This window comes from Chrysochloris asiatica, unplaced genomic scaffold, assembly GCF_000296735.1.
Source record: "Chrysochloris asiatica unplaced genomic scaffold, ChrAsi1.0 scaffold00107, whole genome shotgun sequence".
In the NCBI taxonomy this organism is placed as follows: Eukaryota; Metazoa; Chordata; class Mammalia; order Afrosoricida; family Chrysochloridae; genus Chrysochloris; species Chrysochloris asiatica.
In genome coordinates, this window is record NW_006408625.1 from 5,877,579 (window position 1) to 5,901,789 (window position 24,211).

The 24,211-nt window shown below is 39.8% G+C and overlaps 1 protein-coding gene across 2 annotated transcripts in view; it reads right to left on the reverse strand.

The window, feature by feature from the left end:
* SLC35D2 (solute carrier family 35 (UDP-GlcNAc/UDP-glucose transporter), member D2) overlaps positions 1 to 24,211 on the reverse strand; it is a 140,732-nt gene that overhangs the window by 35,077 nt on the left and 81,444 nt on the right. The window contains exons 7-9 of one of the 2 annotated variants that reach the window (XM_006867642.1): positions 20,171 to 20,273; positions 18,496 to 18,588; positions 14,572 to 14,639 (exon numbers count right to left, since the gene is read on the reverse strand). The exons of the other annotated variant lie outside the window; for it this stretch is intronic. Of the exons in view, the coding sequence (XP_006867704.1) occupies positions 14,572 to 14,639; positions 18,496 to 18,588; positions 20,171 to 20,273 (264 nt within the window). The remainder of the gene's footprint in view (positions 1 to 14,571; positions 14,640 to 18,495; positions 18,589 to 20,170; positions 20,274 to 24,211) is intronic. 2 annotated transcript variants of the gene reach the window in all.

Genomic DNA, 24,211 nt, shown 5'->3' on the forward strand with positions numbered 1-24,211 from the left:
GGACCACTACTGTAAAAGACTAAGAAAAAGAAATTATACTAAAGGGGGGTAGGGGAAGTTTTTGTTGGTTGTTGGTAAATGGGTGGGGGTGGGGGGAAGGGGGAAGGTTGGAGCACAGGGCAGGGATTGGACACAGGGGAGGGGGGCAATATACTTGGAGGGAGAGGGAAGTGGAGAAACGGGCCAGATGGGAGAACAATTGGGCATGTTTGAATGGGCCAAATGGGACAGAGATAAAGGACGATATATGTACAGCCTTGGAACTCCAGGGTTCTGAGATACAGGGATTGAGTCATGGTTGGAATGGGCGGGGAATCGTGTTAAGATGCTTGGCTGTTTTTTGAATCTTGGTTTTCCTTGCATTATAATATAGAGTAAACACTGGAGGGGGAAAGAAAGGAATAGTCAGAAACATCACACTAGAAGGCTTGTAAGTCCGTCTTCTGCCTCTAACTGATTGGAATACCTAAAATGGGGCTACAGCGTACCCAGTGAACGAGGCTTCCTGCGGAGCCTCTGCAATACATAAATCTATAGGTAGAAACCAGAACCACATCCAGATCTCCAAAGATGAGAAATCTCCACTTGAAAGGATGAGCTGACCAGCCTGGAGCAGTGAGAAGAACAAAAGATATGTCTCGAATGAAAGACCTACGGGAAAAATATGAAACAATGGAGGCAGATGGACTGTTACTACAGGAACAAACGGGTCACTTCCCTAGGAGACAATGAGGCAGTTGGTCGGGTCCTACCAACACAGGCCCCCTTCCAAGACGGAGACTTGGTGGAAATGCACGCTCGGATTGGTGACCACATACATCACCGATGGGGAGAAGTGGGGTAAAGGCAGCAATGAAGCGGCGAGCTAAGCCTTACAATATTCAGTGGGCTCCGGTGGACCCGGTTAGGGACCTAGTTGGCAAGCAGTGTGAGGAGATCTGAGGACTCCTGGGCCCAGAGTTAGTGACGTGGCCATGGAGGACTCAAGTGGAGAATGGAGCTGCTGGCTGATGGGAAGAGAGGGCATGTGTACAAGAACACCCACACTTGCAGATGGTACCCACGTGACCAGGACCAGATGACTGGATGATCAGAGCTCAACCAGGAGAAGAAAGAAGAAGGGGGAGGGGGAAAATAGATTGAGCTGATTCAATCTGATGAACTTGACCTATACCTACGAATGCAGTGACTCAAAAGAGGCAACAAAGCCTTACAGCAAGAAACATTCCCACCCCCTTCACACACAGAGTAGACAGAGATGGGCAACTTGGACATTGGACACCCAAATGGAGAGGGAGGGACTACAAAGGCAAGAAGTGACTGGCTTACAAGCTTTCAAGAGGGAACCTAGAGCTAGGGGGCATGGAGGGAGGCAGAATCACCAGTGAGTACTATCCAATCTGTCTAGGTGGAGCTGATGAAATGAAATACAGATGGGTTACTCGCGATACTGTAGTGAATAATGGTTATCAAGACGGATTGTGAGGGTTGGAAATGCAAAGGTAGACGTTTTGTAGCCAAGGAAGGGAATGATTATTTCTCCAGTCTAGGAGCGGAGGTCTCTGGGACCACCAACGGAGAAGAGCCAAGAGCGGGACCCTATCCAGAGAAGCAGAGATGCCTAAGATGGAGACAGAGATGATGACATGGAGTGATGAAGCGGCTGAGGACTTTGGATCCAGAGAGGGAAAGGGACTGTGGGCCAAAGACTGGGGCAGGGGGAGGGAAGGATAGAGGACGGGTTTCTAGGATATACCATTTGGTCAGAAGATCCACAGAGGGGATTGGAACCATGGCAATTAAATGATATACAATGGAATGAATGTAAAACTAAAGTTCTCTCATGTAAACTATCATATAATTCACAATAAAACATTTTAAAAAGTATATAAAACATTTAATTCACTAATTCTAATATTGTTAGTTAATTTGGATTAATTATTTATATTTTAACTTATTGATCAACTACTCATCAAATAATGACAGTAAGTGTTCCTATTTTTGCATAAAAGTTATTAGACTTATAAATACAGTAATAGTATATTCTCACAGATAAACGACCTTAAAGGCTTAATAAAGTTTACATTTTTTTAAATTCTTACAATTTTAATATACTCAACATTAATTTAAAATCCTGGAAACTATATTTAAAAATCCTATTTATGCATAAAATGAAAAGATCAAAAAATTCAACTGGACTTTCTTGAGTGCCTACTCTGCTAGGCTTTATTAGTAAAAGGTAAATTAAAAAGACAACAACAACAACGACATCAAGTCGCTTCTGACTCATTGTTGAAACATGGCCCCGAGTCACTTCCGACTCACAGGGGCCCTATGCACAACAGAAGGAAACACTGCCCGGTCCTGAGCTATCACAATTGTTGCTATGTTTGAGCCAATTACTGCTGCCACTGTGTCAATCCATTTCATTAAAGGTCTTCCTCTTTTTTGCTGACTCTACCAAGCATCATGTTTTTCCTGACAACATGTCCAAAGTACTAGAGAAAAAGTCTCACCATTTTCACTTCTAAGGAACATTCTGGCAGTACTTCTTCCAAAACAAATTTGTTTTTCTGGAAATCCATGGTCCTTTTAATATTTCTCATAAACACCATAATTCAAATGCATTGGTTCTTTTATGGTTTCCTGTATTTATTGTCCATCTTTCACTCATACCATGGCTTGGGTCAAGTGCACCTTAATCCTCAAAGTGACATCTTAGCTCTTGAACATTTTAAGAAGGTCTTTTGTAGCAGATTTGCCAAATGCAATACAGCATTTGACTTCTTAACTTCTGCTTCCGTAAGTGTTGACTGTGACTCCAAGCAAAATCAAGTCTTTGATAACTTCAGTCTTTTCTCCATTTATCATAGTGTTGGCCACTTATGAGAATTTTCATTTTCTTTACACTGAGGTGCAATCCAGACTGAAGGTTGTAGTCTTTGATCTTCATCATCAGTAAGTATTTTAAGTCCTGTTTGCTTCCAGAAAGCAAGGTTGTTTCATCTGCATATAATAGGTTGTCAACAAATTTTCCTCCAATCCTAATACCATATTCTTCATATAAACCAGCTTCTCAGATTATTTGCTCAGCATACAGGTTGAATAAGTATGGTGAAAGGGTACAACCATGATGCACACCCTTCCTGATTTAAAAACATTCAGGTTGTCCTTGTTCTGTTCAAACAATTGCCTTTTGGTCTCTGTACAGGATCCTCACAAAGACATCTAAGTGTTCTAAAATTTCCATTCTTCACAATGTTATCCATAGTTTATTATAATCCACAAAGTCTATGCCTTTTCATAGTCAATAAACATCTTTCTGGTGCTCTCTGCTTTCAGTCAAGATTCATCTGACATCAGCATTGATAGCTCTTGTTCCATGTCTTCTTCTGAATCCGGCTTGAATTGCAGGCAGCATCCTGGCGATGTACTTCTGCAAACATTTTTAAATTATCTTCAGCAAAATTTTACTTGCATATGATATTGATGATATTGTTCATTGATGACCACATTCCATTTCTTTCTAATAGGCACAATCATGGATCTCTTCCAGCAGATTGGTCAAAGTTCTTGGCATAGACAAGTAAGTACCTTCAGTACTGTACCAGTTGAAACATTTCAATTTGTATTGTCAATCCATGAAGCCTTATCTTTCACTGATGCCCTAAGTGCAGCTTGGACTCCTTCACTAACATCAGTTCTTGATCAGTTTAGCATCAACCAATTTTTCGGGTACCCTGACTCTGTGTATTTCTTCCATCTTCCTTTGATTCTGCTTGCATCATTCAATATTTTGTCCACAGACTCTTTCAATATTACAACTCAAGGCTTGAATTTTCTCTTTAATTCTTGCAACTTGAAAAATGTTGAGCATGTTATTCCCTTTTGGTTTCCTAACTCCAGGTCTTTGCACATTTCATTAAAATGCAATACTTTGTCTCCTTCAGCTGTTCTTTGAAATTTTCTATTCAGCTCTTTTACTTCATCATTTCTTCCATTCACTTTAGCTACTCTATGTTCAAGAACACCTGTAAGCATCTCTGCTCAATGTCATATTTTGGCTCTCAAGGACTTATTTTAATATTTTCTTCGTTTCAGCCTGAATTTGCATATGAGCATTTGGTAGTCCGTTCCACAACTGCTCATAAACAAGCTCATGGAGTTGTTTTGGCTGATGATATTAAGTTACCCCATAGTCTCTTCCCACATGCATAGTTAATTTGATTGCTGTGTGTTCCACCTGGGGAGGTCCATATGTAGAGTCACCATTTATGTTGTTAGAAAAAAGTTGTTTGAACTGAATAAGTTGTTGGTCTTGTGAAATACTACCATGTAATCTCCAGTATCATGTCTATCACCAAGACCCAATTTTCCAACTAGCGTTCCTTCCTCTTTGTTTTCAATTTTTACATTCCAGTCACTAGTAATTATCAATGCATCATGACTGTATGTTTGACCAATTTCAGACTAAAAAAGCTGGTAGAATTCTCCAGTTCCATCATCACTAGCTTTAGTAGTTTATGTGTAAATTTGAATAATAGTGATATTAACTTGTCTTCTTTGCAGGCATATAGATATTATCCTATCACAGACAGTATTACACTTTAATATAGATCTTGAAATGCTCTTTTTGATGATAAATGCAACGTCACTGCTCTTATTTGCCACTCCTGGCATACTAAACCATGTGATTGTCTACTTCAAAGTAATCAATACCGATCCATTTCAGTTCACTAATGCCTGGGATAGTGATCTTTATGCATTCCAGTTCACTTTTGGTGACTTCTAACTTTCCTAGATTCATACTTTTTACATTCCACATTCTAATTATTAATAGACATTTGCAGCTGTTTTCCCCTCATTTTGAGTTGTGTCCCATCAGAAAATGAAGGTCCTTTGCTTTGCTCCTTGCACTTCATTAGGTCAACTTTACTTTAAGAAGGCAGCTCTGCTCCAGTATATTTTGACTGCTTTCACCCTGAGGAGCTCATCTTCCAGCACTATGGCTGTCCTCTCCGAAGTGATGCACCTCTCCTTCCTAGTCTGCCTCAGTCTGGAAGTTCTGCTGAAACCTGTCTACCATGGGTGACGTGGCTAATATTTAAAATACCAATGACATAGCTTCCAGATTCACAGCAATATACAAGCCACCACAGTATGACAAACTCACATAACTACCCTATATAGGGTTTCTGAGATTGCAAATCTTTACAGGAGCAGAAAGCCTCGCTTTTCTTGCTCTGAGTGGCTGATGGGTTTGAACCATCGACCCTGCTGCAGTTCAGTGCTTACCCTACAGCACCATCAATGCTCCTTAAAAGGTACACATCCCACAGAAAATGCCTTAGAAATACACAGAATTCAACAAAATAATAGAGACATTAAGCACAGGGAGATGCAAGGAAGGAACTACAACTCAATTTAAGGACACAAAAAAGCTTCCTGCAGGCAATTGACGATAGTGTTTATTTTTACTTTTGCTTAACAATTCCAGACTTCAAGTTTCTAACCATGCAATGTTTTTTCCATCCTACATTTTGATAAATTGGTAGCATTTATAGAATTTATAATATGGATCTCAGCATCCATATTCTATAAATGTGAGTGACCAGGACAGCTGGGCCAAGCAAGAAGAGGAGTCTCCCTCTCTAACATTCTGAAGAGAGTCTGAATTGACATTTAGTCTTCCTAAGTAACCTATGGAGTCCTGGTGTGGTGCTGTGGGTTAATGCGCCAGACTGCAAAACCATTTGAACTGCAAGGTCAGCAGTTCAAGCTCACCAGCTGCTCCTTGGAAACCCTATACAGGGTTGCTATGGGTCGGAACTGACTCAACGGCACTTAACAACAACAAGTAACATATACTGTTCTCTGGTGAAACACTGGACAGCTAACCCAAAGTTAGCAGTTCAAATCCACCAGCCTCTCTAGAGAGAGAAAGATGAGGCTTTTGGCTACTGTAAAGATTTACAGCCCCGGAAACCCTATACAAGGGCTCTGAGCCAGAATTGATTGATGACATGGGTTGGGACTTTTTGTTGTTGCTGTTTAGTAACTCATGGAGTCCTGGTATGGCGATTTAGGATAAGCACTGGGCTGATAAGCTCAAGTCAGCAGTTCAAATGCCCCAACCACTCCTTAGATACTCTATACAGGATTTCTATGAGTCCAAATTCTGTTGACAGCGCTTAACCAACAGTAACCATGGCAGAAAAGGAGCTCTGCTAGCGTAGTGGTTATTAATCGGACTGCTAACATCAAGGTCGGCAGTTTGAAACTACCAGCTGTTCCACGGGAGAAAGATTAGGGTTTCTGCTCCCGTAAAGATCTGCAGCCTCGGAAACCCTGTGCAGGGTCACTATGAGTCGGAAATTACTCCACAATACTCAACAACAACCATGGCAGAAAGACTGCACTTCTTAATACAACCACTAGATGTCCCCAAAGAGAATTAGTACAAAACGGCTAGGATCGAAGTTGTGAATAGCCCTTTAGATGGCTCTGATTCCTGGCGACCTTTATGTGTAAAGAATGAAACATTGCCTGGTCCTACACCATCCTCACAATTGCTGGTACTTTTGAGCCCACTGTTGCAGCTCTTGTGTCACTCCATCTCATGGAGGGCTCCCTCATTTTTGCTCAAGTAGAAGATGAAATATGTTTATTTATTTATTTATTTTTTTTTTTTTAATTAAGAGACAATCTATTTCTGGAGTCCCGGGAAGCACTAATGGTTAAGCACTGGGTTATTACCCAAGAGGTTGACGGTTCAAGTCCATCCAGAGACACCTCAGAAGAAAAGCCTGGCAATCTATTTCTAAAAGTTCACAGCCATTGAAAATCCTGTGGAGCACAGTTCTACTCTGAGTCAGAGTTCACATGACAGCAAATGGTACGAGTAATCTATTTCTATATACAAGTAAGCACCTATCATTTGTATATATTAGAAAGATAACAGCACACATATTTGTTACAAATATATTCAGACAACAGATGGTACATATTTGGCTTATAACACTCACCCACCCCAAAGTAGAGATGCCCAGGTGAAAAGTCCTGAACCAGAGCCCCTCCTCAAGGGTTTCTTTCTGTTTCTAAAAATGGCACAAAAATAACAAGCCTCCCCAATGGTGTATGGTATGCTGGTGGCAGCCACAAACAGAACTCAAGTGACCTAGTTTGCCACTTGTTTCTAATTACCACATCATGGAGCAGCATGTATAGAAATTAAACACAAGTATTCAACCCTGTACAGGGTCGCTATGGGTCGGAACCGACTCGACGGCACTTAACAACAACAACATTCAACCTATTGGCTTTATTAAGGGCTATTTTCATGTCCCTTCCACCAACCACAAGGGCACCTGTAAGAGGTTCAGTTGTGTCCCCTAACCCCAGTGCCTGTAAATGTGACCTGGTCTAGAAGGAGGAGCATATTGTCAGTTACCATGATGTCATGTAGGGTGAGTCCTAATCCAATCTGAGTCATGACCATAATAGAAAGAGGAAAAGTGACACATCAAGGAGACAGCCATGTGAAGCCAGAGGCAGATAATGAACTCCAAGGATTGCCCCAAACCACTAAAAGCTCTGAAGAGACAAGAAAGGATCTTCCCTAAAGCAGACGAAGAAAGAATGGGCCTGCTGGTACCTTGAATTCGGACTCCTAGTCTCCAGAACTGAGAGAGAATCCATATCTGTTGTTTTAAGTCACTCGGTTTATAGAACATTGTTATGGCAGCCCTGGAAAGTGAATAAAATACTTAGACATGTTCTTGTTGTCCTAATGAGTCATAGCAGCCTGTATGGAGCTTCCAACAAGTGGCTGGTGGGTTTGAGCAGCCAACATTGCAGTTAGCAGTCCAATGCTTCTTATAGCACATTATTCTACTACAATTTCAGATTTCAAGGAATTTAAAGTAAGCTCAGCTCCCTTGTCTCTGGTAAGAATTAATTCCTATCCCCAAGAACTCAGTGATGTGCCGGGAGAGAGAAAACTTTTTAAAGGTTTCATGTGCCCAAGCAATCATCATATCTTAGTCTCTTCAGGCTGCCATGACTGTTGTTAAGTGCCATCGAGTCATTTCCAACCCCTAATGACCCTGTATAGGGTTTCTGAAGAGCAGCTGGTGAGCTTGAACTTCTAACCTTGCAGTTCAAACTGACCTTGCAGTCCAGTACTTTAACCAGGACTCTAGCTGCCATGATAAAACAGCACAAATGAGTAACTTTAAGGAACAGAAATGTATTTTCTTTCAGTTCCAGAAGCTAGAAGCCCAAATTCAGGGCAGCAACTCTTTTCTCTTTAGTGTCTAATAGCTGCTGGCAATCCTTGGCACTCCTGAGCTTCTGGATGCATCTGTTGTGTGTCTCAGCATCAATTTTCCTCTTTGGATAAAACACCACTCAGAAGAGACTAGGGTTAGAACCCACCCTCTTCCAGTAAAACATCATGTATGTAAAATAAAAATGTTTATTTCCAAATAGGGCCATATTCGTATTTACAAGTACAAGTATGACCTTATTTGGACTGCAATCTAACTTTGGGTTGGAAAAAATTCAATCCACACCACAGCAAATTCCTGCTTTCTCTTATACACTATATCTTTGGTATTATCAGTAAAGGTTCGAAGACTAAAACATTCGTTAATATCATGAGTAGGAAATATTGGTACTTTGTGTTTCTACTAAGGACTATATTACTGCTTCAGTAATACTTCTTCAGGGACCAAAGAATCTGCTACTAGACCACAAACAGATTCTGATCATCATGCCAGGAGCCTGAGAAGCTGGTGCCAGTCACTGATATGAGGAACCAAAACCTATCATTTCTTAGCAAGATTAAAAAGACCTGCAGAGCTAGGTTTCTAAACATCCAGTCGACTGCAGCCTGTATTTCACCTTTGCATTAGATCATCTTTTTTTTTAAGCGTTTATTGTGAATTGAGATAAAGTTTACTGGACAGATCATCAGTTTTACATTAAACAATTCATACACTTTGTTTCATTACAATACTTATAATCCCCTCTATTTACCATCAGTTAACAATATTTCTCTCTATTCATTTTAGCTTTTTTTTTTTCTAACACTCAGGCATATATAATACTTTATACCACCGAATGGCACATTCTGCAAGTCTGCCTCCTGGCTGCCAGCTCTCAGTCCCTCTCTTTCCATGAATCTAGAGTCCTCAGCCACTCCCTTTCTCCATGTCCCCATCTCTGCCTCCATCTCTGGTGTTGCTGTTTTTCTGGATAAGGCCCTGCATTCTGCTTGTACTCTTCTCCCTTGATGGTCCTAGGGTCCTCTGTTTCTGGACTGCAACATAAACTACTCCCCCATTTTTGTTATAAAACTTCTACCTTTACAATTGTGACAGTCGCAATTAGTCATGACAATTCCTCACTATTGAATCATAAGAATCTTATCCCCATCTCTTTTAACCAGACCCATCTAGACAAGATGAAAATTATTCAGTGGGGACTCTATCTTCCCCCACCCACTCTTAAACTAAACCCCCTCTTAAAACTTTGTAAGGCAGTCACTTCAAACCTTTATCACCCCCTCATTTTAGGTAGCCAATGTCTAAGTTGCCATTCCCTATCTACCCTATATACAGAGGGGATAACATTGATCCTTGATGTGAAGACTCCTTCCCTCTCTATTGGTATTTTGAGATACTACCTCCATGAGCATAGGTCAAATTCATCAAATTGTAGCAATTTATCCTGGTTTCCTTTATCGCACAAGGTCATCTTTTGCTCCCACGATCCTATTTATCTTCCTGGCACAACATTACTCCATCAAATGCTTAATTACAAACTCCCAATTCCTACAGTATTATTTCCCAAAGCCGAGTCCTTCACCTTAAGGCAAAAGAAATTAAAAGCCTATCCTTTCAACAACCCATTGGCATTCTTCACAGACTTTTTTAAGGTGGTCTCCTTTTTAAATTATGTTTTCAACTTGCCATAGAGGTTTGGTGATTGGGAAAAAAATAAAGTTTGAAGTTCAAATTTGAGATAAGTGAATATATATCTATTGAGAAACTGCAAGAAAGTAGGATTCTGAAAAATCCGCTAGATGAAATTAGAAGCTTCCTCTACAACTACAACAGAGTAGTTGTAGAATTAAAACTTTACCACTGAAGGTAAAGTTGGAAGAAAAATTGCTGAAGCTGTGGGCTGTAGGTAGAGCTGAATGTACCTGGGGTAAAAAGAACACAACCAAGCTGAATAGGCTGACCTCAAGAAACAGAACGAACAATGATAATAATAGCTAACACTTGGTGAGAATTTTCTATTGGTCTAGCCCTGTTCTAGGAGTCCTGGTGTGGCGCTGTAGGACAAGCACTGGGCTACTAATCACAAGGTCAGTAATTCAAACCCAGCAACTGCTCCTTGGAACCCCTATACAAGAGCACAGTTCTAAGTGCTCTTCACCAGTAACTCACTGAATCCACATAACCCTACTGTAGAATACAGGCATTTTCACTTGTTGTCCCCATTTTACAAATAAGGAAATTGAGGCTTAGAGGTGACAAGTAACTTGGGCAAGAACCTAGAGCCAGTAAATGGCAAAGCCAAGATTCAAACCCAGACCATCTGAGTTCAGACTTTAGGCACTTAGCCACTGGACTGCCACCGTCATTTCCATGTCCTCAAAGGAATCATTTAAAACACGTATCTGCCTACATTTCTCCCCAAGACTGGATAAAACCAGAAACAGTAATGATGTCACCATATTTACTGATCCGTTTATAATCAGTACACCTGAGGACAAGAGCCCTGGTGGTGCATTGCTTATGAACTCTGCTGCTAACTTAACTAGGCAGCTGCTTAGTGGGAAAAAGACCTCACGGTCTGATCTTGTAACGATGCATAGCCTTGGATACTCTGTGGACACATCCACTCTGTCTCAGGGTCACCAGGAGCTGAAATCATCTCAACAGTAATACATTTGGTGTTAGTATGACAGTTTCATTTATGAAGTGATTACTGATAAAACAATGTACTAAGAATTTTAATCAAGAAAGAATTTATTTTCTTAGAAGCATATTATCAAATGGAAAAAATATATATATGAATAGAGTTGTGCATTGTTGTTGCTATTGTTAAGTGCCACTGAATAGATTCCAACTCATAGCAGCCCTGTATAGCCCTCCGAGGAGCAACTGGTGGGTTTGAAGTGCCCACCTTGTGGTTAGCAGTCCAGTGTTTATTCTACAGCACCACACTAGGACTCTAAAGTTGTACAGAGATGAGGTCAAACCTCAGGAAATGGTGGCTCTCAGCCAGGCTCTTCCTTCTGCATTATACATTGAGAACTGACTTCAGAGGGTTAGCTTCTTTATTTTCAAAGAACAGATGAATAGTAGAGTGCAAGTTTTTGAAAAAACAAAAACTATCTCATGAGGTTTATAACGACATCAGAAAAAAAAAGATGAAGTTTTGACCTACTGTTTATAAGTGGTTAAGGATTTAGCCAAGGAAAGATATTGGTTTGAGTTTGTGTGATATGGATTGAATTACTCTTTTAATCAGAAAGAAGAATAACAGGTATTCTGAAAAACAGTGCCTCACCAACATGGTTAAGTTGATTTTTTTTCAGGGTTAAATGTTCTCAGTCAACAACTGTGCAAACTACAGATATCTAACTAAATGTATGTAGTTTATAGCCAGAGCTAAATATGCTAAGGGACCCTCCCATGCTAAAACAACCAGTGCAAGGAAATGCACACACAAAAAACCCAATGCTATCGAGTCAATTCCGACTCATAGCAACCCTATGTAAAGTGTCCAGGACTGTAAATCTTTACAGGAGCAGAAAGTCTCATCTTTCACCTATAGAGTGACTAGTGAATTCAAACTGGACCTTGTGGTTAACAGCCCAAAGAGTAACCCATTTGAGAATTTGTTGGTCTTGAAAGAATTTGTTGGTATTGGAGGTTCCCAAAATCCCTCTTTAAGAGAGGGGATTGAGAGCTTGGGAACTAAGGCCAAAAAAGAGAAAAGCTGTGGACAGTTGCAACAGGATTATTATTGTTGTTAGGTGCCATCAAGTTGGCTCTGAGTCACAGTTACCCTATTCACAACAGAACGAAACACTGCCCAGTCCTGCGTCATCCTCACAATCATCATTACACTTAAACCTATTGCTATTGCCACTCTACCAATTCTTCTTGTTGGGGGTCTTCCACTTTTTCACTGGCCCTCTACTTTACCAAGTATAATGTCCTTCTCCAGGAACTTATCTCTCCTGATAACATGTCCAAACTGTGAGAGACAAAGTCTGGCCATCCTGGCTTCTAAGGAATATTCTGGCTACATATCTCCAAACACAGATTGGTTTGTTCTTCTGGCAGTCCATAGTACTTTTAAATATTTTTCATCAACATTGTTACTCAAATGCATCAATTCTTCTATGTTCTTTCTTATTTATTGTCCCACTTTCACAAATATATGAAGCTATTGAAAATATCATGGCTTGGGTCAAGCACACATTAGTCCTTAAAATGATGCCTTTGTCTTTATCACTTTAAAGAGGTCTTGTGCAACAGATTTGCCCAATGCAATATGTTGTCTAATTTCTTGACTGCTGCTTCCATGAGTGTTGATGGTTAGTGTGAGCAAAACAAATTCTTTGACAACTTCAATCTTTTCTCCATTGATAAGGTTGTTGTTCATTGGTCCTGTGGTGAGGATTTTTGTTTTCTTTATGTTAAGGTGCAACCCGTACTGCAGGCCGTGCTCTTTGATCTTCATCAGTAAATATGTTAAGTCCTCTTCATTTTCAGCAAGCAATGTTGTATCATCTGCATACTGCAGGTTGTTAATGAGTCTTCCTCCAATCCTGATGCCACGTTTTTCTTCATATAATCCCATTTCTTAGATTAAGTGCTCAGCATACAGACTGAATAAGTATGGTGAAAGAATACAACCTTGGCGCATACCTTTCCTAATTTTAAAACATTCAGTGTTCCCATGTTCTGTTTGAACAACTGCCTCTTGGTCTATATACAGGTTCCTCATAAGCACAATTAAGTGTTCTGGAATGCCCATTCTCTGCAGTGTTGTCCATAGCTTGCCATAAACCACACAGTCTAAAGCCTTTGCATAGACAATAAAGCACACGTAAACAACTTTCTGGTATTCTCTGCTTTCAGCATAATTCACCTTATGTCAGCAATGATATCCCGTCCTCATCTGACTCCAGCTTGAACCTCTGGTAGTTCTCTGTCAAAATACAGTTGTAGTCATTTTTGTATTATCTTTAGCAAAATTTTACTTGCATGTGATATTATTATCTGATGATTTGTGCATTCTGTAGGATTACCACCTCTCTTTGGAATGGGCACCAATATGGATCTCTTCCAGTCAGTCGGGCAGATAGTTGTCTTCCAAATTTCATGGCATAGATGAGTGAGTGCCTACAGTGATGCATCAGTTGGTTGAAAGATCTCAATTTATATTCCATCAATTCCTAGCACCTTGTTCTTTGCCAATCCCCTTAGTGCACTTTGGACTTCTTCTTTCAGTATCATTGGCTCTTCATCATATGCTACCTCTTGAAATGATTAAGTATCAAACATTTCTTTCTGGTACAGTGACTCTGTGTATTTCTTCCATCTTCTTTTGATGTGTTCTGCATCATTCAATATTTTGCAATAGAATCCTTCAATATTTCAAGTCAAGGCTTAAATTTTTTCTTCAGTTCTCTCAGCTTGAAAAATGCTGAGTGTGTTCTTCGCCTTTGGTTTTCTAACTCCAGCAACCTGACTCTATTTCCAAGGAGCAGCTGGTGAGTTTGAACTGCCACCTTTGCAGTTAAAATCAATCTTGCAGTCCAGTGCTTATCCTACATAGCCATACCAGGACTCCACACACACACCCCTTATCACCTTACTGGTTTATCAGATCAAATCACATGATGGGCGACAAGCTGCATTTCAGCTGCTAAGGACCCTGGCCCAGTCAAGTTAACACAAAACCTTCACTATCACACATGGCCTTTCAACAGGAGAATATCTACTGAAATTTCCCATGACAAAAGCCTAAGATTGTTGGACAATAGAGCAGGGTAGACAGTTTTCCTAGATTTCTCTGAGTACAGCAAGTTATGTTGTTGTTGTTCAGGGCCACTGAGTCGATTCCAGCCCATAGCAACCCCATATATGGTTTGTGAGAAGCAGCTGGTGAGCTAGAACCACAAACTTTGCAGTTCAAACCGACTTTGCAGTCCAGTGCACTAACCCACAGTGCCACACCAGCATGACATAAAATGGTTGTCACTTGTATCCTCTATGTATATGAGGTGGAAATCTTGGAAAACTGGGGCACTGTAATTTCAACAATAAAACAGATAGCAGAGCTTGCTCCCCATCTTTCAGGCTGGCTTCCCAAGTGTTCTGGGGCCAAGTGCCCTCCTCTGTTTCAGAGGACCTTACCAGAGAAAGTCAGGGAAGCACAGATGAAAAGATTTTTACAGAGCAGACAGAGATTATCCTTTTATTTGATTTGTTAAGAGACACCATATACCAAAGCTTCTTCTTATCTATGGTTTCTTACCCCAAAAAACAGGAAAGAAGGAACTGTATGATGAATAGAGCATTCTTCCATTGGGTGAATTCAGTAGCCTATTGTTAAAAAGAAAGAAAACTAAAGATTAGATTAATAATAATGGAATTTCAGTCTATAGGTTTTACCAAATTGTGACTTTTACTAACAGAAACCAGCTTCCCAGCTAAAGAATACAATTTTTAAAATCTAGATAACAGTGACCTTGTATAGGCAGTTCTAATGTGGCACTGTAGGATCAGCACTGACTGCTAACCACAAGGTTGGTGGCTCAAACCCACCAGCCACTTCTGAAGATCCTACGCAGTGTAGCTATGAGTCAAAGTGACTTGACAAGAGCTAAAATGAATAGAGAGATACACTGTTAACTGATGGTACATGGAGGGGATTATAACCATTGCAATGAAACAAAGTGTATGATTTGTTGAATGTAAAACTGATGATTTGCCCTGTAAAATGTCATTCAATTCACAATAAAAACTCAAAAAAAAAATTTTTTTTTAAGTTACTTGATGGCACTTAACAAAAACAACAACATAAGGATTCCAATGAGTGACTGTTAGGTTTGAACCACCAGCCTTGCGATTAGCAGTCCAGTGCTTATCCTATATCATCACAGGAGTCAATATTCATACTTAGTATGAGATTAGACCTCTCAGCTGAGCATAGTATCTTATTACTAAATTCTTATTTTATTTTTGTCTCTCATACAAGCAGTTGATAAGCCTAAACAGAACAAATACTGAAAGGAAAATATCTCCTTAAATTTCATTTGTAGATCCTGGAGTATTTAGACACAAAATGACATGATATCAGGGATCTGCATACAAATACGACAGCTCCCTATCCCTCAAAACAAGTGGTATAGACAAGGATAGATGTAACAAGAATAGCCAGATTTCTTAAGTTGGGTGATGGGTGATTGGCAGTTAGTGACATTATTCTCTCTACTGTATGGAGTCCTGGTATGGAGCATAAGCACTGAACTACTAACTGCAAGGTTGGCAGTTCAATTCTTCTATGGTCTTCCTTAATCATTGTCTATGCTTCTGGATATATATGTTGTTGTTAAGTGCCATCTAGTCAGTTCAGACTCTTAGCGACTCTGTATAGGATTTCCAAGGAGCAGTTGGTGGGTTTGAACCACTGGCCTTTCAGTTCAAACTGACCTTCTGGTCTAGTGCTTATCCTATAGTGCCACATCAGGAATCCACATATATATGAGGCAAGTGAAAATACCATGACTAGGGTCGGGCAAACCTTCCTCCTCAGAGTAACAGCTTTATTTTTTAGCAATTTTAAAAGTTCTTGATTGCTGTTTCCATGGGAATTGATTTTGGATGTATATAAAATGAAATCCTTGACAGTTTCAAATCCAGCTAGAATTTTGGTGGATCCCTCTTAACGATTGCTGCAGCCATTTTTTTAAACTATATTCAACAAAACTTTGCTTGCATGTAATATCAGTGATACCATTCAATAATTTCGCATTCTGTTATGCCACCTTTTCTTTGGAATAAGCACAAATATGGCTCTCTTCCAGTCCTTTGGTCAGTTAACTGTCTTCCAAATTTCTTGGCCTAGATGAATGAGTGCTTCCAGTGTTGCATCCATTTGTTGAAAGATCCTAGTATATAATCTAGATTTATTAAATAAATTAAAACAGATTATCTTCTCTAATTAGTACCCAAACCCAACCCACTGCTATGTAGTTGATTCCAATTCATAGTGACCCCATAGCACGGAGTAGGCCTGTCCATAGGGCTTCCGATTCAGTCTTTACTGAATTAGACTTTTTCCTGCAAAGCACTTAATGGCTTCAAATCACCAACGTTTTGGTTAGCAGCCAAGCTAACCAAATTCCTGGAGGCTTATTTTTCACATATGCCTTCAATGCAGCTTGAACTTCTTTCAGTACTATCGATTCTTGATCATATGCTACCTCCTTAAGTGGTTGAAATTCTACCAATTCTTTTTTGTACAGTGAATCTGTATACAAATTCCATCTTTTTTTGATGTTTCCTGCATCATTCAACATTTTGTCCACACAATCTTTCAATATTGCAATTCAAGGTTTGAATTTTTTCAATGGTTCTTTCAGCTTGAGAAATGCCAAGCATGTTCTTCCATTTGGGTTTCCTAACTTCAGGTCTTTGCACATTTCATTATAATACTTTATCTTCTTGAGCTACCCTTTGAAATTTTCAGTTCAGCTCTTTCACTTCACCATTTCTTCCTTTTGCTTTAGCTACTGTATGTTCAAATATAAGTTTTCTCATGAAATCCATTCAGTTCTTTTTTTCTTTCTGGTATTTTTAATGATATCTGTCCTTGGTGTCATTTCACCCACAACTCATCTGGTCTTCAGTCGCTAGTGTTCAATGCATCAAATCTGTTCTTGAGATGGTCTCTGAGTTTAAGTGGGATATATTCCAGGGCATACTTTGGTTTTCATGGACTTGTTTCAGCTTTGAACTTGCCCTGGATAATTGATGTTCTGTTTTCAGTTGGCTCTTAGCCTTGGTCTGACTGATGCTATTGAGTTTTTCCATGGTCTATTTCCACAGATGTACTCCACCTCATTCTTGTATGTTTAACTCTGTGAAGTCCATGTGTATAGTAATTAATTTGTTGTTGTTGTTGTTAGGTGCCATCAAGTCGGTACCAATTCATAGCGATGTTAAAAATACATATATTTCTAATGAATAAACAATTGGTCTTGTAAAATTCTGTCATGCTATCTATCTCCAGCATCATATCTATCTATCACCAAGGTCATTCTTTCCAACTACTGAACCTTACTTCCAACTTTCCCATTCCAGTCACCAATAATTATCAGTGCATCTTGATTGTTTGATCAATTTCAAACTGCACAAGTTGGTAAAAATCATCAGTTTCTTCATCTTTGGCATTAGTGGTCTATGTGTCAATTCGAATAATAGTTGCATTAACAGGTTGTCCTTATAAGTGTATGGATGGATATTATCCTACCACCAAAATGTTCTTTCTGAAAATGAATATGACACCATTCCTCTTCGGTTTGTCATTCCCGACACAGCAGACTATATGTTTGGCTGATTCAGAATGGCCAATACCAGTCCATTTTGGCTCATGTATGCCTAGAATATTGATCTTTATGCATTCCATTTCAGGTTTGATAACTTTCATTTGTCTTAGATTCATACTTGGTGCATTCCATGTTCCAATTATTAATGGATGCTTACAGCCATTTCTTCTCATTTTGAGTCATGCCACATTAGCAAATGAAATTTCTAAAAGCTCTACCCCATTTATGTTATTAAGGCTAACTGTACTTTGAGGAAGTAGCTCTTTCTCAATCACATTTTACTGTGTCCCAACCTGAGAGGTTCATCTTCCAGCACTGTATCAAATAATCTTCTGCTTCTATTCATAGTTTTAACTGGTCAATGTTTTTCAGAATTAGGTCACCAGGTCCACCGTGGGTAATGCTACTGAATCTGAAATACCAGTGGCAAAGCTTCCAGCATCACATATGCCATGACAGTATGGCAAACTGACAGGCAAGACCTCTGCCCAGGGAGAGATCCTACCCAAGGTAGTGGTGGTGGTTATGTACCGTGGAGTCAGTTCTGACTCACGGGGACACTGTACAGGGTTTCCAAGGCTGTAAATCTTTACGGGAGCAGAGAGCCTCATCTTTCTCCTGCAAAACAGCTGGTAGTTTCGAATTGCTGACCTTGAGGTTCGCAGCCCAATTCCTAACCACTACACTACCTAAGGTACTGTGAGGGACAACAAGCATCTTGCTTTCATGCATATTCTCCTGGCAACACTTGTTACCTCTATACATTTCATTCCCTTGAAAATCAAAGGTTAAATATTAAAAATTTTAAATATCACTAAGTATGAATGTAAGGACTATCATTAGCTCACCTGTTTGAGGTCCCCAGTGGAGGCACTAATAACCAGTGTTGGGATAATCATAAAGCAGGCATTGTAGAAAAGCACTCCATATTTCCCAAGCTCCTGCAAAGACAAAGAAAACCTCCACTCAATTTTAGGATTATGAAGAATCAGATTTCCTGGAGCCATTTCTACAACTATGCACTTAAGCAGCATTAGAATATGCATTCTGATCACTGAGATGCTGTGGCAAGGGAAGATTTTGGGGAAATCTCTGACATTAAATGTTTAATTTCAAGCATACTGTCATTTCAGTATAAACCTTCATTTTCCACTAAAGTTAGAGAAAAGATGGCTGGCCTCCAAAGCTCAAGGCATTCCTAAAATCTCTTTGTGTTTAAAAAAAAAAAAAAGGTTATTCAAAATGTTATGTCTGGAACAAAACAAAGACATTTTAAATATTACTATAAACAGAACTCCTAAATCATAGTTATTATTTCCATTAAAGAGCTGCAGGCTTAAAGCACCATGTAGCTCATTTCCCAATCTTGCATATATTAACTTTTCATTAAAGTGGCTGCACCCCTTTGCCACCATTTTCAACAAAGAGTGACATATTGTGATTGTCAAAAGGCAACAAACCTGGTTTTGTAACACTGCCACCATTACCAAACAATGGCCACACAGAAAAAAAAGCAGTGCAAATAAAAGCAGCTCATAGAAATAGCATTCACTCAAACATATAAGATCTGGGAACAAAGAAACATATGCCTAGCTCATCCTCCTGGGCTTCTGGTGACAGCTGGTATGGGTGTAAGGGCTGGGGACCTCGAGGGAAAAGGCAGACACACTTAATGCAGGCCCTGAAAAAGAAAACTAACTGTCCACCAGGCCCTCATGATTGGGATAGGCAGTAATGTCAGGCAAAGCTAGACGGTTATTGCTGGAAAGGACGAACATACATTCTATTAAATGAGCAAATGGAGTGTTAAAGACATTAAGGTCCAAAGTCACAAGAAGGGGCAAAACTGTAACTCATGTCTCCAGACTCTCAGACTAGAGTTGTTCTCAGAATATTCTATCCCTGACTCCCCCTTGGTCACTGAAGATGATGGTATAAAATAATAATAATAATCCTTTCAATGTTAAGAATAGGTACTTCCTAGTGGTTGAATTAGGTAGGACTCCTGGTGTGATGCTGTATGTTAATGCAATGGACTGCAAAGTCAGTTTGAACCACAAGATCAAGGGTTCAAGCTCACCAGCCTCTCTTTGGAAACCCTATACAGGGTCGCTGTGGGTTGGAACCAACTCAACAGCACTTAACAACATCAACAAGTGGTTGAACTGGGAGGTATTTCTTCATGAGTAAGGAATTTCTCTTCAGGGTGATGGAAAAGTTTTGGAAATGAATAGTAACGGCTGCAGTTAAAAAGAGAAGTTATTGTCTTACAAAAGCAAGAATGCTTTTATATATATATAGATTCTGACTAAAATAATAGTACCATTTTTCTTTCTCAACTGTTTTTCACCCTAAAACTTCAAGATTAGAAGTAACAAGACTATACAGGCAAAATAATTCTTAAAAAATAGTAATTCGTAGATCCTGTTACATAAATTAACTTGCATGCCAACTTTACAAGTTTTTCATGTAATTTCAGAGGTCAGATTGTAAGTGTAAAGCCATAAAGCTCAGGCTCATTACCTTCGGATCCATTTTCTTCTTGGTATAAACTCCATTTGCAGCTGTGAAGATATCATTCAGGAACACAAAAATATAGCCTTCCAAGTTAAAAGCAAGGTCAGAACTGAGAGGAACACAAAAGGAAGGGAGATGATTTAGAAACTACCTGGCATCAAAGCTGCCTGTTTTACTTTTCCTTAATGAAAGCCATTTATGAAGCTAGCAACTACCTTTCCTAAGTCAGTTTCCTGCTTGGCCTACTTGATTTAGTAATGAATGGCCAAGTCCTCTACTGCCAATTCCTCTATGTTGCCTGCAGACAAAAACAAAACCAGATGGATCAGGTGGCTTGACTCATTCATGATGGCTTAAAACCAGAGGGACATTAACCATCCTCCTTTAACTGCACAGCCCTTTCTCTTGCTAAGTGACACATGGCATCTTACTTGGTATGCACTGACTAGAATTTTAAGGGGAGTGATTCATCCAACTCACCCAGTGGCTGTGCTTAGAGTAAACACAGCCATCCCCAGGGTACAGCCAACTAGGGACAGCTGTGACAGAGGGCAGCTGGGTAGTGACTGGAGGAAGAGGGGTCTAATGAGGAAGTGACACTTCCATCTGGTGCCCAAATAGTCACACCACCCATCCCTTCCATCAAAAAGGTTAAGAAGGGCTTTTATTCCTGTGCAATTCCATAAAAGCTCTCTTCTTCCCTCCCTATGAAGACGTCTTCTCTTTGATTCCCATTTTAAATAAATAACATCATTACAAAAATGTTTGCGGGATAAGGAATAGGGAGGACCGAGAACAACAGCTGAGCAATGATGTGATCTTCCCACCTGCACTTGATCCTTACAGACAGACCCATGTCATAATTCATAAACAGATATTTAAATAAGATTATTTCTAACCGAAGAAAAATATCCACTGCATGTAAGACCAAATGATGGTAGAATTCCTGCCTTTCTTACAGGAGACCCAGATTTGATTCCAGGCCAATGCACCACAAGAGCAGCTACCACTCAACTCTTGGACTTTGATTTGCTTGTGTGTTGCTAAGATGCTGAACAGTGTTTTGTTTTGTTTTACCTTTTTATTGTGAATTGAATGAAGGCTTACAGAGCCGATCATCAGTTCTACATTCATACACTTTGCTTCATTACAATGACTGCAATCCTCTCCATGTATCATCAGTTAAAAGTATTTGCCTCTATTTTCGTTATTCTTGCACTCCTTCCTGCGTCTCCTGCAACCTTTATCTTTGCTCTTCCAATCTCCCTCTTGTTGTATATAGCCTGCCCTGTTACCCATGTTAATACCTTCTAGACCATGAATAATTTCCCCCACTCCCATAAACATCACTGAATGTTTCATTTAGCAAGAAAATCTCTACTTAACTGTTACAGCAGTGGTCTCATACAATATTGACCTTTTGTGATTGACTAATTTCACTCAGCATAATGTCCTCCAGGTTCATTCATGTTGTGAGGTGTTTTATAGATTCCTTGTTATTCTTTAATGTTGCATAGTATTCCATTATGTGTATGTACCAAAGTTTGTTTAGCCATTCTTCTGTTGATGGGCATTAGATTGTCTCCATCTTTTAGCTCCTGTGAATAGTGCTGCAATGGGCATGTTGTTGTTGGGTGCTGTCAAGTTGGTTCTGACCCATAGCGACCCTGTATACAACAGAACAAAATGCTGCCCCCATCTGCACCACCCTCACAACTGCTGCTATACTTGAGCCTATTGCTGCTGCCACTACAATGAACATGGATGTGCATATATCAATTCATGTCACATCTCTTATTTCTTGAGGACATTTGCCAAGTAGAGGGATTTCTGGGACGTATGATATTTCTAGTTCCAACATTTTGAGAAAGTTTCATATCGTTTTACACATATCAGCTACACCATCTTACAGACCCAACAAATGTTGAACAGTGTTAATGGTGATTCCAGACTAAGACAGACTAAGAAGAAAGGCCTGGTTATCAACTTCAGAAAAAGTTGCTAATGGAAACTCTAGGAATCACACCTGTCTGATATACAGCCAGTCATGTGGATGGCAAAGGACCGGGCAGGATTCTGTTCCATTGTGCATGGGATCACCGTGAATGCATATGACTATCTCAGCTAACACCAACAAGGCCAAATGCTAAAAAAAATAAAACCAATAAAAACAAGGCCCTGGCCACTCTCAAAACTAAGAACCTGAGAGCCATCTCTTTAGAATATATCTTGTAGAAGACATAGCCCTATCTTTGAGTTTTCCAGAAGACAGGTCTAACTTCAATTGTCACCTACCTAACTCCAAACTGCAAGTCATAAAGACATGAGTAATTAACAATTTGATCTTGAAAACATAAATGTACAAGTTTTATACACTTAGCTTTATATTGTTGTTGTTGTTTTTAAGTGCCGTCGAGTCAGTTCTGACCCTTAGTGACCCTGTATAGGGTTTCCAAGGAGTGGCTGGGGAGCTTGAACTGCTGACTTTGCAGTTCAAATCGATTTTGCAGTCCAGCGCATTAACCCACAGCACTACTCCAGGATTCCAATTAGCTATATAAAACAATGTTATTCTTGCCTTTGCAATCTCTTTAGAAAATTGCCTTTGATAATATTTTACTTTCAAGCTTTTTTGATAATAATATTGTTTTGTTTCTCTGCTATATTTAAGAAGTTTTCTGAGTTGGGAGCAGATTTTGTTTTGGTTACATTTCCCCAACAATAGACACAAAAATTACATCATACTCTGAACTCAAAGTGAATTAGATTTTGCCTAATGTTTTCACCAACATTATTTACAAATGTATTTGTGAGAACAGGCCGCTTGCTCAAGATGGCTGCCCTGTGCCACGTCAGCCCACAGTCCTCTGTTTCCCTTCTCTCTCACTGCTCCTGTTCAGTGTCCACTTCTTATCAACACTCAGTCCACATCTCTGACCTGTCCTCTGATGCTCAGGGTCCAGGCTCACCATCAGCATCTGTTTCACTTGGTCTCCTACATCTTTGTTGCGTACGGGCAGCTCAGGGTATCAGCTTACTCCACCATCTTGACCTGGACTCCCATAAGCTATTTTTGTTAAATGTCTTTAACTGGTCCTAAGCCAATGGTTTTTTAATGAGCTCTAAGGAACCTGCAAGAGAGTGTCTGTCCAGGAAAAACTCAGAGCACTCTGGGGAAGGCGAGTACTTTCAGCAAAGCACCTCCCACTCAGCTACTTTATATGTATGATTTCGTTTAAACAAAAGTGTCAACATGCTGAGTGTTGTTATTTAATGTCTACACTGGCATTATAACCAAGGGATAAAATCTACAGTAGAAACCAAAGAGGTCACCTTCCAATGGGGCTGACCTCAGCCTAAAGCTAGGACTGGAAAGGAAAAAGGTACAGATGAAAAGCTAACTAATAACCATTGGCCTAAGCAAGGGACTAAACACACTTACAATAAAAACCATTATTCTCATTGCTGCTATTTATTAAGACTGACAGATTGATGTATCTGAATTATAGTGTGAGCAAGAATATTGAATAAAACCATGGACTGCTGGAAGAGACACAAATCTGTGTTGGAAGCCAGAATGTTCCTTAGAAAGGAGGATGGTGAGACTTCGTCTTACTTACTTCGAACATGTTATCAGGTGGAACCCATCCCTGGAGAAAGATTTCATGCTTAGTAAAGTAGGAAGGGGAAGAGCTGCCTCCTCAAAGTAGAGCTGACTGTGATGACACGAATGCAGTAAAGCCCGTGGGAGAAAAGCCCACGGGACCTTCATTTGCTGATGGAGCACAACTCAAAATGAAGAGAAACAGATGTAAACATTCATTGAAAATCAGAACATGGAATGTAGAAAGTATGAATCTGGGAATATTGTTGTTGTTGTTGTTAAGTTCTGTCGAGTCGGTTCCGACCCATAGCGACCCTGTACAGGGTTTCCGAGGGTGTAAATCCTTACAGGAGTAGAAAGCCTCATCTTTCTCCCGCGGAGCGGCTGGTAGTTTCCAACCACTGACCTTAAGGTTCGCAGCCCGATTCATAACCACTATGCTA